The sequence below is a fragment of the Panthera pardus genome, unplaced genomic scaffold (assembly GCF_024362965.1).
Source record: "Panthera pardus isolate Hobbes unplaced genomic scaffold, ASM2436296v1 HiC_scaffold_11, whole genome shotgun sequence".
Taxonomy (NCBI): Eukaryota; Metazoa; Chordata; class Mammalia; order Carnivora; family Felidae; genus Panthera; species Panthera pardus.
In genome coordinates this window covers 48,652,274-48,664,908 of record NW_026526666.1, presented here as the reverse complement: position 1 = coordinate 48,664,908, position 12,635 = coordinate 48,652,274, and the positions used below count along the sequence as shown (strand labels likewise).

At 38.5% G+C, this 12,635-nt stretch overlaps 1 protein-coding gene across 1 annotated transcript in view; it reads right to left on the bottom strand.

The window, feature by feature from the left end:
• Window positions 1-6,077, bottom strand: part of ANKRD13C (ankyrin repeat domain 13C) — a 91,451-nt gene extending 85,374 nt beyond the window's left edge. The window contains exon 1 of the mRNA XM_019448909.2: window positions 5,306-6,077. Within this exon, the coding sequence (XP_019304454.2) occupies window positions 5,306-5,750 (445 nt within the window). The 5' untranslated portion in view covers window positions 5,751-6,077. The remainder of the gene's footprint in view (window positions 1-5,305) is intronic.
• Window positions 6,078-12,635: the final 6,558 nt, after the last annotated feature.

Here is a 12,635-nt window from a genome sequence, read left to right as displayed (position 1 = left end):
GACACATGCACCTCCATGTTTATAGCAGCACTAATCAACAATCTTTCAACTATCAACTACTTTCCAAAGTATGGAAAGAACCCAAATGTCCATCGATGGATGAATAGATAAAGAAGTGGTATATATATACAATGGAGTATTACTCGGCAATCAAAAAGAATGAAATGTTGCCATTTGCAACTACGTGGATGGAACTGGAGGGTATTATGCTAAGTGAAATTAGTCAGAGAAAGACAAAAATCATATGACTTTATTCACATGAGGACTTTAAGAGACAAAACAGATGAACATAAGGGAAGGGAAAGAAAAATAATATAAAAACAGGGAGGGGGACAAAACAGAAGAGACTCATCAATATGGAGAACAGAGGGTTACTGGAGGGGTTGTGGGAGGGGGGATGGGCTAAATGGATAAGGGGTATTAAGGAATCTACTCCTGAAATCATTGTTTCACTATATGCTAATTTGGATGTAAATTTTAAAAAATAAAAAATAAAATTTAAAAAAAAGAAGTAAAAATATAAATAAATAAAACCCTGTCTGAAGAAATCTGCCAGCCACTGGGCAGAGAGGTTACACATGTTAACCATTTCATTACCATTCCCTTGAGTTTCCAGCATTGGCAGCAATACTCTCAGTTGAGATTTAACTTACATTTGAAATCTCCAATCACTGTGTGTAATAGCTACACAAAGATTACATTACAACTCATTAAAAATGAAAATTAAGGGGCGCCTGGGTGGCTCAGTCGGTTGAGCAGCCGACTTCGGCTCAGGTCACGATCTCGCGGTCCATGAGTTTGAGCCCCGCGTCGGGCTCTTGCTGACAGCTCGGAGCCTGGAGCCTGTTTCAGATTCTGTTTCTCCCTCTCTCTGACCCTCCCCCGTTCATGTTCTGTCTCTGTCTCAAAAATAAATAAACGTTAAAAAAAATTTTTTTTTTTTAAATGAAAATTAACTGTATATAGAAGATGGCTTGTCACATGCCAGGCAATGTAATTACAGGCAGCAGAAACTGCCAAATTTCTCAGAATATATCAGGAATTTTTCACATCTAGGAAAAGCTGGTTTAATCAATTCGTATATCAAGGATTTCAATCACTCTGGTACCTAAGAGCTTCTGATTAATGTCCAAAGGAAAATAATTTACCTCTGAGGATATTTAACTCAAGGGAAAAAACAAAATTACAAGTTTAACAAATGAGAAGTGCAGTCAAAATCAAGAAAGTCTTCTATATGCTTCATAAGCATTCTCAATTCTGAAAGTGCTAAAGAAGTAAAAATCATTACCATCAACTAAAAAATAGCATTTCACCATGATGCTTTAACTACCAATGTCAAAAAGTAATTCAGAAAATTTTTTACAATGTGAAGAGAGGCTTAGACTTAAACTTTATTCCATACTAAAGAAAAAATAGTTTATAACTAAAGATATACTAAGGATATAAAGTTTAATAAATTTGTGTATATTAGGGGCGCCTGGATGGCTCAGTCAGTTAAGTGTCCAACTCTTGATTTCGGCTCAGGTCATGATCTCATGGTTTGTGAGATCAAGCGCCACATTGGGCTCTGCACTGACAGCACAGAGCCTGCTTGGGATTCTTACATTCGTCTCTCTCTGCCCGTCTCCCACTTGCACTTTCTCTCTCTCTCAAAATAAATATATAAACTTAAAAAAAAATTAATAAAAATAAATTTGTGAACATTTAATGTAGTGTATCTTTTTTCCCACCCTCCCAAAACTTTACTAAATATACAATGAGTCACAATCATTTGGCATATGTGAACACAGTATACTCACGATGTTATAGCTATTACTGTATTTAACTTGTATTTCCAAAGATTTGTTTGGATCCAAAGACAGTATTCCTCAAGATAACTGATGACTCAGAAAAAGCAACTCATACTCAACGAACATTTTACCACAAAAGAAAAAGTTCAATCCTTGCTCCTATTCAAGTCAGTAATTTGTAAATACACAAAAATACACAAAAACACATTTTAAAAAGTTTATCGAATAAGACATCACTGGAAACTGAAAGAGCTAATGAACAGTGAGCTAAATGACCAGATTAGGGCACAGTAAGCTTTCCAGCTAGATAGAATAAAGGATCAAAACGAACAAAGTATGATTTAATAAATGTAAAGTCCTATTTTAGGTTAAAAAAGAAAAAACTGTAAGAAGGGACAGCATGGAGAGACAGCCAATCACTTGAGAAAAAGCAATATTAAAAAATTAACATACTCTTGCACTGCATTACTTAATGTGTGCTTTTTAGTACACACTGGCACACTGTTCAGCTCTAAACATACATTGCTTAAAGCAACAAATATGCTCTCCTTTTTGTCTTTGCTTATGAGGCTACTATAGCTCTAACACTGAGGTTAGTTCTTAGCACCATCCTCAAAGGGAAGAATTAACAAACTGAGTTTCACCAAAAGACAATGATTAAGATTTTCATTTACTTATTTAACACACATATCTAGTATTTAATGTTTCAGGGACCATCTAAGCACTTTATAATCCTTGCCAAATGAAGAATGGATGCAGAAGTTAGGAATGTTTAACTTAAAGATAAGAACATGACAGCTCTTGTCAAAGATCTAAAGGGCTATCATGTGGATGAGGTAGCCCATTTATTTGTGCCATTACATAAAAAGGAAACAGAACAAACAAGAGTGACCGGTTTGGGCTCTATAGCAACTCTGAAATTTGTCCAATGGCAAAATCTCTCCAGAAGTCTACTATAAGGACTAAATGAGAAAATACATATTAAAGAACTTTGTTGTAAATTTCCACATTACACATTACTAGAATTTACTTCTGTACAGTATAGTGGGTCCTGACTAACAGAAATATTTACCGAGGCTGACCATGGACTTTGGAGTCCTAGCTATTAGTTCAGTTCCCAGCTTTGCAATTTATACCAAGTATGCAACTTTAGCAAAGTTTCCTTGTATCTCTAGGCTTCACTTTTTTCACCTTTAAAATAAGGATAAAAGAATCTGCTTTGCAAGGTTATTGTGCAAATTAAATGTGATAACATAGGTAACATTTAGCATAGTGCTGACACACTCAGTAAATTGTATCTATGATGAGGATCATCATCATCATCATCATCATCATCATCATCATCATGTTGTAGAAGGTATCTCTCTGGTGAATATAAAACTAACTATGTGGTATGATGTGGTATGACTGCATGGCTCTGCTATGCACCTGCATGAGTGTATGAATCTGCTATGCACTTATCATGTTACAACAATCCAAATATAATATACAGCTTGCATTTGTTTGGTGATTTTAAAAGTGTTTATCTTTTGTAATATGAAGGAAAAAATATACTTAAAATCTAAATAAATATCCAGGTTAGTAAAATATCAGGAATAAAAGTCATGTAATGTAATGGGGAAATTATGCAGCTACAGAAAGAAAAGGGACTAAAGAAGTAGCACATTAAATATAAGCTACTCTTCCTAATTGACTTCATGGTGAGAGATGAAAATATATATTGAAGGGGGAAAAATTACACTTTCTATAGATATGTGAACCACTGGTTACAGTCATCAGAAATACCAACAATACAAGGGCAGCTAAGTTCAATGCAAACATTTGGTACATCAAAGCAATGTAAAAAGAGAAGTTCAGTAGACTAAGGACAAGAGTGTTTAGGATTCTAATTACTTCATTACCATCAACAAACAATATTATGCTTGTTGCAATAACAGTAAAATGATTGAATAAATGTAGGAATGAAAAACTGGGTGCAGCTTTCAGGTACTTTTTTGAGGATTTGAATTATGATCAATGACAGTGATATTATTACAATATTGGAAATTCAGGGGCGCCTGGGTGGCTCAGTTGGTGATGCATCCGACTTCGGCTCAGGTCATGATGTCGCAGTTCATGAGTTCAAGCCCCAAATCCGGCTCTGTAATGACAGCTCAGAGCCTGGAGCCTACTTCGGGTTCTGTGTCTCCCTCTCTCTCTGCCTCTGCCTCTGCCTCTGCCTCCCGCCCCGCACTCTGTCTCTCTCTCAAAAATAAACATTTTAAAAAAGGCAACTATTTTTAAAAAACAATACTGGAAATTCAGATACAAGTGCAATTGTTAGAGAATTATACAACCAATAGAAATCTTATTTTTTTTTTTCTAAATTTTTGCCCTAATTTCACATACGAAGCCTAGAGTCCACTGGAATTAAGGGAGCTTATTCCTCAGGCAAGCATTTCATTAATGTGTTATATATTATTTTAAACAGAGTTGAGTGTGTCTTAAATGAATGTATACAATAGTCATGTTCAGTTAAAAGCAAAGCTATAAATGGTATTTGTCAACTACTCAATTTAAAATGGCTTATTAAATGTTGAAAATGTCAGTGTTGACGTGTTTTCATTAATAAATGTATTGCTGCTTGGAAGTCAACTCAATTACATCACATTTTTCAAATTAAAAAAACAAAAAGTTCAGCTGATGAGTTACGACAGAAAGTAGAAATACAGTCCTTGAATAATAAATGATACTCTATTTTGCCATATAGGTTATGATGAAGTTACTATGAAAACCTGTAGTACTATTTTTAGTCACAGTCATCAAGATGAAACATTATTAGCAATTATGTAAAACAAGCAAAACACTCAAAACTCTACTCCAAAATTTTAGCTACTTAAGTCACTTTACTTACTCTAGGTATCAAATGCCAACAACTTTCTACATTTTGGCTGTTAGAAACCAAAGCATTCTATATCCCATCTTAAATGCAAAGTGTAGACACTTTGTATCAAACTAAGTTTCCTGAAAGCAGAGAAAAAGAAACAGACAACCTGGGGGCAGGTAGAAATCACAACCAGTTGCAGTCAAGTTGGGATCTGTACCTGAATAATGAAAGGGAGGTGGGCCATTTTATATGTACAAAATTCGAGATCCCCAGGTGAGAAGGGGAGAGAAAGAAAAGAAACACAGTTACATAAACATAGGAAGGCCAGGTTGGACATGGGGCAATTTTCAATTTCTTTGTAAAAAATCAATACATTGAAGGCCTGTCTCAAAAATAGACAAAACAGCTTCTCAGAGGAAACTTTGAAGTGGGCAAGGAGGAAACATTCCTTTGCACCCACAAGCATCAATCCCCTGACCACTGGCATGCTATTACTGAAACGGTCATGATTTACAGGCATTTGGCCCGGATGACGAGCAAAGGAGAGGAAAGAAAGGTCTGTTGGAGAGGAGCCTAGGATTCCAGAGGCCTGGGAAGGCACACCCTACGTTCGGGAAAGGAGAGGTGGAGAGGGACGAGCACTCCTCACCGTGATTATCTTTCTGCCCGATATTGTGCGTGCGGATGAGAGAGGACAGTCTCCTCACATCCCCCTTGAAGACGCACTCGTGTACCGGGTAGTGTGCGGGACAACTGCCTCCATCTGCGACGACAGCAATGGGGTTGGTGCCCGCTAGAAGAGCCGGGGACTGGGAGGTGGTAGTCACGGAGGAACCGTGCAGCGGCAGGGCCGGGACGCCAGAGGGGTTGGAGGAGGCCGGAGCTGTCTTCAGCTGCAGCCGGCGGTGATGGTTACTGAAGATCTTATGACAGGCTTTGCCGCCCTTGCCGCCGCCGCCTGTCCCAAGCCTGCCTCCCGTAAAGGTGCCGCCTAGGGTAGCCGCCGCTTCCTCATCCCCGGGTTCCAGCAGGTCCCCCTCTTCTTTGCTGGGCTTGTGGTCTCTCCGCAGTGAGCGGATCTTCTCCCCGGTCATCGCCGCCAGGGGCAGAGAGGGGATCCGGGAGGCTCACCGCCCGCGACGGAGCTGGCGCTGCGGCGGCGCAAGGCGATTAGAGCGGTGGCCAGGATCCTCCAGCGCAGCATGAACTCTCAGGGTGCCCCCGAGCCCGGGACAAACGCATCTCCTGGAGGGAGAAGAGCCGGCTCTCGCCTAGGCACGAAGGGACGCGCGCTCGCTGGGGGGAGCTAGAGCTCAGGTGCCCACGACACCAGGATCCCTGTCCCCGCTGCCGCAGCCGCCGCCACTACCTCACGCCGGAAAACAGGGCACGGCCATCTTACCCTGACTTCTCTCGCGAGAGCTCCCGCGGGAGGAGGGAGGAAACACCGCGATAAGTGAGCTGGCTGCTCCCTCCCTCGCACCGTCTAGTCCCGGAGAGTAACCGAGCTCCGCCCCTAGTTTAGGACCTGACAATTGGCGCTTCTGATGGGCGGTGTAAAACCTTAACTTGTGTTTGAGATATTCGATGCAGTTTGTAAACAATGACTGAAACCCTCAGACCTCTGGGTCTCCAGCAGAGTAATGCAAACTGACGCCACTGCACACAGGATGTGATGTCAGTAAGATGTTGCACAAGATACTCAATCAACATTTACTAAGCATCTACTTTGTATCGTACACTGAGCTACTAGATTTCTAAGACGCCACTCCTGGCTCCAAAGAGATCAACGCGGGGGGAGGGGGGGGACGATAAACAATTGGGAGCTGGGTTGAAAACAAAAAACTAAACTAAACAAATAAAATAAATAAGAGAAAAATTTCCGCGTTGGGGTGTCAGAAAAGACAACAGTTTAGGGCCTGACCTTGGAAAACAGGCTATTCGGCAAACGGGGTGAAGGGAAGTCAGATTTTTGTTAGATAAATGAGTTACAAACAGGTGTCAGAGTTTCAAGCAAGGAATGGACGCTAAAGGATGGCAAATAATAATTGTGTAAATGGAATATCCTTGGACTAGTTCATGGCCAAACTCGACCCATCGTCAAATTCTGAAGAAACGTAAATCTGAAGTCTGGACCAAATAACTAAAGTTGTGGGGAACTTGAAGTGGGGTAGTTAGCAAAAACATCCTTTAAGTCTTCCTTAACTCGTTTTATCTTTTCGAAGTCCCGTTTACACTGACAGCTGCTTCTCTCAAATCTCTTCTTTCTTAAACTTTATTGCCACCTCCATTCCTCGGCAAATAAATAAATAACTGTGGGAACTGGGGTCTCTTTATCCTTCCCTGCCATTCAGGTTTTCACCTCCCATCTTCTTCCAAATCTATTCAAATCGATTTATTTCTACCCTGCTTTCTTTTCTTTTTTTAGCGGGGGGGGGGGGGGGGGGGAAGGGGGAGGGGGATGAAGGTTGTTCCAATTATCTTCAACCATTACCTAATCAACATCTCAAAGGATCCTATCCTACTCATAAAGCAAGAGATACTGAACACATACATACAAAAACACTTTGTTCTTCCACAATAGCCAATATTTATTAACTCTAAGGCAGCCAATACGCTTGCCACTTTATATGCTGTTATCTCCTTGTGATATTATTTTTAATCTTCACTGGACAGTTGAAAAAACTTGCCCAATGCTTCAAAGCTGGAATGCAGCACAATGCGGCCTGATTCTAGAGCTAGAGAGTTAGGAAGGAGCCAGATCATGCAGGATTTTGTATGTCTTCTTCAAAGTTTAGACTTTAGCCCACAGGAAATGGACAGCCCTTTGGAGACATTGAATAGGGGAATAGGATGATGAGATTTGCCTTTTAGAAGAGCCATTCACTCACTCATACTTTAGAAAAACATGTATCAAAAAAGACTACAAGGAGGCTACTCTAGAGACAAAGAAACTGACAGACTACTGCATAAATCAAAAAATAAATGTGTTAGTAAATGCATGTAGAAGTATGGCAGAATATACCTATCATACAGAATGAACAGTGGTTAGCTTTGGAAGATGGGATTGCCAAAGCACATATTTCCTACATTGCTTGAATGTTTATTTACAAAGGGAAAGGATTAGTTTTTATTTCAGAAAAAATTAATTAATTTTTAAAGAAGTTTGCAGTAATTCAGATGGTAAGAAATTATGAGAGCATGAACCAAGTTAGTAAGAGTGATGCTAGAGAAGGTGCAAGAGTTAAAAAAAAAATTTTTGTTCACCTTTGGCATATTGAATTGAAGCTTCTTGTTGCTCAACCAGAAGAAGTAAGATGGTTTACATTTTGGATATTTTGAAATTACCCTAGAAGACAAAGATCGGGGTTAAGATTCAGGAGTTATCATTACACAGTAATTGATGCCACAGAAGTCTTTGAATTCCCCCAAGGAACAGTGTGTAGTGCATAGTGTGAGAAATTAAGGTCCAGTCTAGAATAAAATACCAATATGTAAAGCTTGTGTATAAAAAGAATGGCCAATATCCTATTGTAATCAAAAACCTACACCAAATAGTCTACCATTATAGCTAAGAAGTATCTTATCACTAGATCTAGAATTTAAAAGTACCTTATTAGTGACTGCCACTTGTAGATAGAAATGAAAATTCCTGTGTCCCTCTAGTAAAATCAAACACTGCAGACATCAAAAGTAATATTCAGCCCTTATTTTTAAGGGTTCAACAATATAATAGTGAAAAGTGGTGTAGAAATATAAGATTGCAACACATTGTGAAAAATACAAGAAATTATATGAGATCCTGATATAATACAGAAGTTATTAATTCTATTTGAAGGAAATGAAAGTCAAGTGATTAGCAAGTCTTTCTGAAGGAGATAATAGTCTGAATTAGGTTTTAAAGAATGTATAGAGTTGGCCAACTGGGCAAGGGGAAAAAGATAGGTAATAACAATAATTATAATAATAACAGCTATCATTTACTGAGAGCTTACCATGTATTAGGCATTGTTCCAAGCAAGTTTCAATAACTGTTCGATTTAATCACACAACAACTCTATGAGGTACTTACTGTCCCCGTTTTACAGATGAGGCAACTGAGGCACAGGAAATGATCATCCAGCTGATTAGTAGAGGTGAAAAAATAGTAGGTATAAATGCAGCATTATATTTTAGAACCATTGGAGCATAGTATGTGACAGGAAATGTGGTCGTAAATAAGACTAGAAAAAAAAAGCAGGAGATAGGTTATAAAGAGCAACCATAAGACACTTGGACGGCATATACTAGGCAGTGGAGAGTTTGCAAAAGATTTCAAACACAGTAAAGACAGGATCACATGTAATCACCATAATGTATAATCAACCCATCTTCCAAAAATAGGAGGTTCTGCCAAACTTTCCAGCTTCGCCTCCTCCCACATTTCCAGATTCATTCCTCATTCTAACCAAAACAATCTGCTGACAGTCCCTGATCCTCTCTCATGTTTCCATGCCTTTGCACATGCCGTTCCATATGTCCTAAACCCATTTCTATTTCATTCACCTAGATACCTCCTTCAGTCTGTCAAAATTAGTTTAAATTTTCTCTCTTCTTAGCACAAGGGTTTTTTTTTTTTAACTTGGCATAGAATTCAGGGGTCCAGGAAATTACATTGAACTAAACCTCTAAATAAAATTCATTTTAGCATGGCTTTCTATTATGAATGTAGGTCACAAACCACAATAGTATTGGCAGTACTTGTGCCTTTGCAATCACAAGAAAACACATTTTTGGGCCACATTACGGTTGTTACAGATATCCCAAAATACCATTTACGCTCATCACTATCTCAAACTTACATTAATTAATATGTCCACTCCTTGATCTTGTTTTTTAATGAGTTAATAAAGCACATTAATTACTATATCAAATTTTTATTTGATTTCAGTAGCTATTTGATTTGTTTTATTTTGATTTGATTTGTTTTATTTCATTAGCTATTTCCTTTTGTAACCCAAAGTATTTTATGCATTTAAAAACATTGTTCTGAAAATGGCTCTCTAGGCTTCACCATACTGCCAAAGAGGTTCTTGGCACGAAAACAAAAGTTAGTGCAAACTTCCAGTTATAAAATAAATAAGTCAGAGAGATGAAAAGCACAGCCTGGGAATATAGTCAATAACATAATAGCGCTGCATGACGAATGATGACTACACTTACTATGGTGAACCCTGAGTAATGCATGGGACTGTTGCATCACTACATTGTACACCTGAAACTAGTATAACATTGCATGTCATCTACACTTAAATAATAAAAAAAAAAATTTTTAAGTAACTCCTTTTTAGGAGTCTCTAATGACACCTCCTCTCTCCTTCTCTCCTATCCAGCGTGCCACCATTCTGAATTAGGTGTCCTTCCTTTGCCTTCTTTCTGATTTCCCATTTTAATTTTTGCAAGTTATATCTTGTCTGCTTCCTCAACTAGTCCTTTGAGCTCTCTGAGTACCAGAACTATGTTTATCATTTCTGTATGCACAGTGCCTTTCAGATAGTGAAATAGTGAATGCTTAATATTAATAATTAACAGTTGTTGGATTAACCAATCAATTAGAACATAAAACCACAAAGTATCTACAATGTACCAAGACAATTGTAAACTAAGTGATGAGATGCTAAATAAACAAATAATCCCAGTCTGACTACATTGAAGTTGACTACTACTCTCTTGGATTCTTATGTGAGACCCAAGAGAAAATATTTCATCTTGGATTGTTTTTTAATTTACAAATAACAACAAATTCAATGAAAACTGGCTTAAATTAAGTTGATTTATCAACTTATACTACAGAAAGGGGCAAAGATATGTCTTCAAGAGGGGCCTGATCCAAACTACATGTCAGTTTCTAGGTGACTCTTAGTATGCCTCTCCCTGTTTGGAGTGTCCCCCCTGAAAGGCCAGTTTCCCTCAGGGAAGAAGATGCCTGCCAGCAGTTAACAGGGGCCATGTGTTCCCTCCTTCAGTTCCTGAAACAGGGCCCATGACCATAGAAGTGTGGTGCTTGACATTCATAAAAGGACCCTGTCCAATCCCTGTAGCTAGGAGAGTGCTGATTGGCTCAGGCCTGGGTTACCTAAACAACTCCCTGTGGGGGAGGTGGTTACCGTGATTAGTTTTGCCAATCAGCACTCATTTCTGAACTGGGCAAGTTGGGGATAAACCCTCACAAACTATAAAAACTATTTCATAATGGGAAATAGGTGGGAAAGATGAAAAGGAGACAAAGACAAGAGCAGTCAGCAAAAGTACTACATTCAGATGTAAAATGAGATTTTACTTAGAAAAAAAAAACTTGTGTCTTGAATTCAATATGATGAAATACATTGTGATTATCAATTACATAAACAGGTGAATAACTACACCATCCCACAACAAATTTACTTTTTATTCAAATATTACCAAGACAGAATTCAATACAACAGTGAACTGTGTAACTCAACTATTGAGCTTACTAGGTAATACTCTAGTCCTTAATCTCCCCCCTGGTGTAGCTAAGAATCCATATTTCTGATTTTTTTTTTGGAAATGTATGTATCTGTTTTAGCTTTAGACGAAGCACCTAATCCCCATCCTGGTGTCTTGGTTTAATGAGAGCAATCGTATCACAGTCTGAAACACAGAATGTACTGTACACATTAATAATATCTCACTTGGGGCACCTGGGTGGCTCAGTCGGTTGAGCAGCCGACTTCGGCTCAGGTCACAATCTCGCAGTCCGTGAGTTCGAGCCCCTCATCAGGCTTTGTGCTGACAGCTCGGAGCCTGGAGCCTGTTTCGGATTCTGTGTCTCCCTCTCTCTGACCCTCCCCCGTTCATGCTCTGTCTCTCTCTGTCTCAAAAATAAATAAACGTTAAAAAAAATAATATCTCACTGGTTATATTTTATAAATACATCAAGAGACCTACAATTAAAATTGGTAGTTACTAATCTTACTCAAGAAACACATTTCTAATAGAAAAATTAAAGCAAGTTCAGTTTACATCTTTTTTTCCTCTTTCTCTAAAAGCTTGTATTTCATATTTTCACAATAATCTGAAATATTATTTCCTGCACTCCATATTGGTTGAGCTAGGTCTAGGAGAATTTTGTTTGGATAGATGATACAGCTGCCTGACTAATGAGGTTATCGTCTTGAGCATCCCCTGACAATATTCCTAACAGTGCACTGAAAATGAAAATAACAACCCATGTAGATCAATACCTTCATCACACATTTTACATCCATCTCTCTAGGTCTCAGTATTTTCCTGTTTCCTCTCAATCTTCCCAATTCCTTTCTCTGAGGCAATGTTGAGCACTTTCCTTTTTTTCTACTATTTCTGATCAGTGACTATCAGTGATTTAGTCAGATTTCTTTTAAATAATCAGAAAAAAATCAGAGAGGCAGAGGTTGCCAAGGAAACCAGAGCCAATAGCTGTGGAAGTTCCAGAACGAGGGAAGGAATTCCTCTGAGACAGATAAAACACACAGATTTATGCAGGGGAGAGAGAGGAAAGATGCCAGGAGCATAATGAGAAAACAAGCCAATATGAGATGAATATGAAAAGATACATTGCAACATTTATAAGTGAAATTATTTTTAGATTACCAACAAAGACTTGGAACAAGAGATAGAATAGGGATATGAGTGGATTTTTCAGTGAAAGAGGTTAAGATACAGTAAGTAGATATGTAAGAGATTAAGTGGAATTGATGGATAAGGGTCAGTTATTTGTGTCCATGGCTTCCTGGTTGTGTTTTATTGCCTAAAGTACATTCGACTACATGCTGTATTAATTAACCTAAATGTTCCTCAAGAGAACAACCAACTCCAACATGTTCAAAGTAGAGCTGATTTCCATCAGCAATCCCACTGGCCAAAATTGTGTATAATTTCCACTATCCTAAATTCCTCCCTGTCTCTCAGCCCCACATTCAAGCAGTTACCAAATCTTG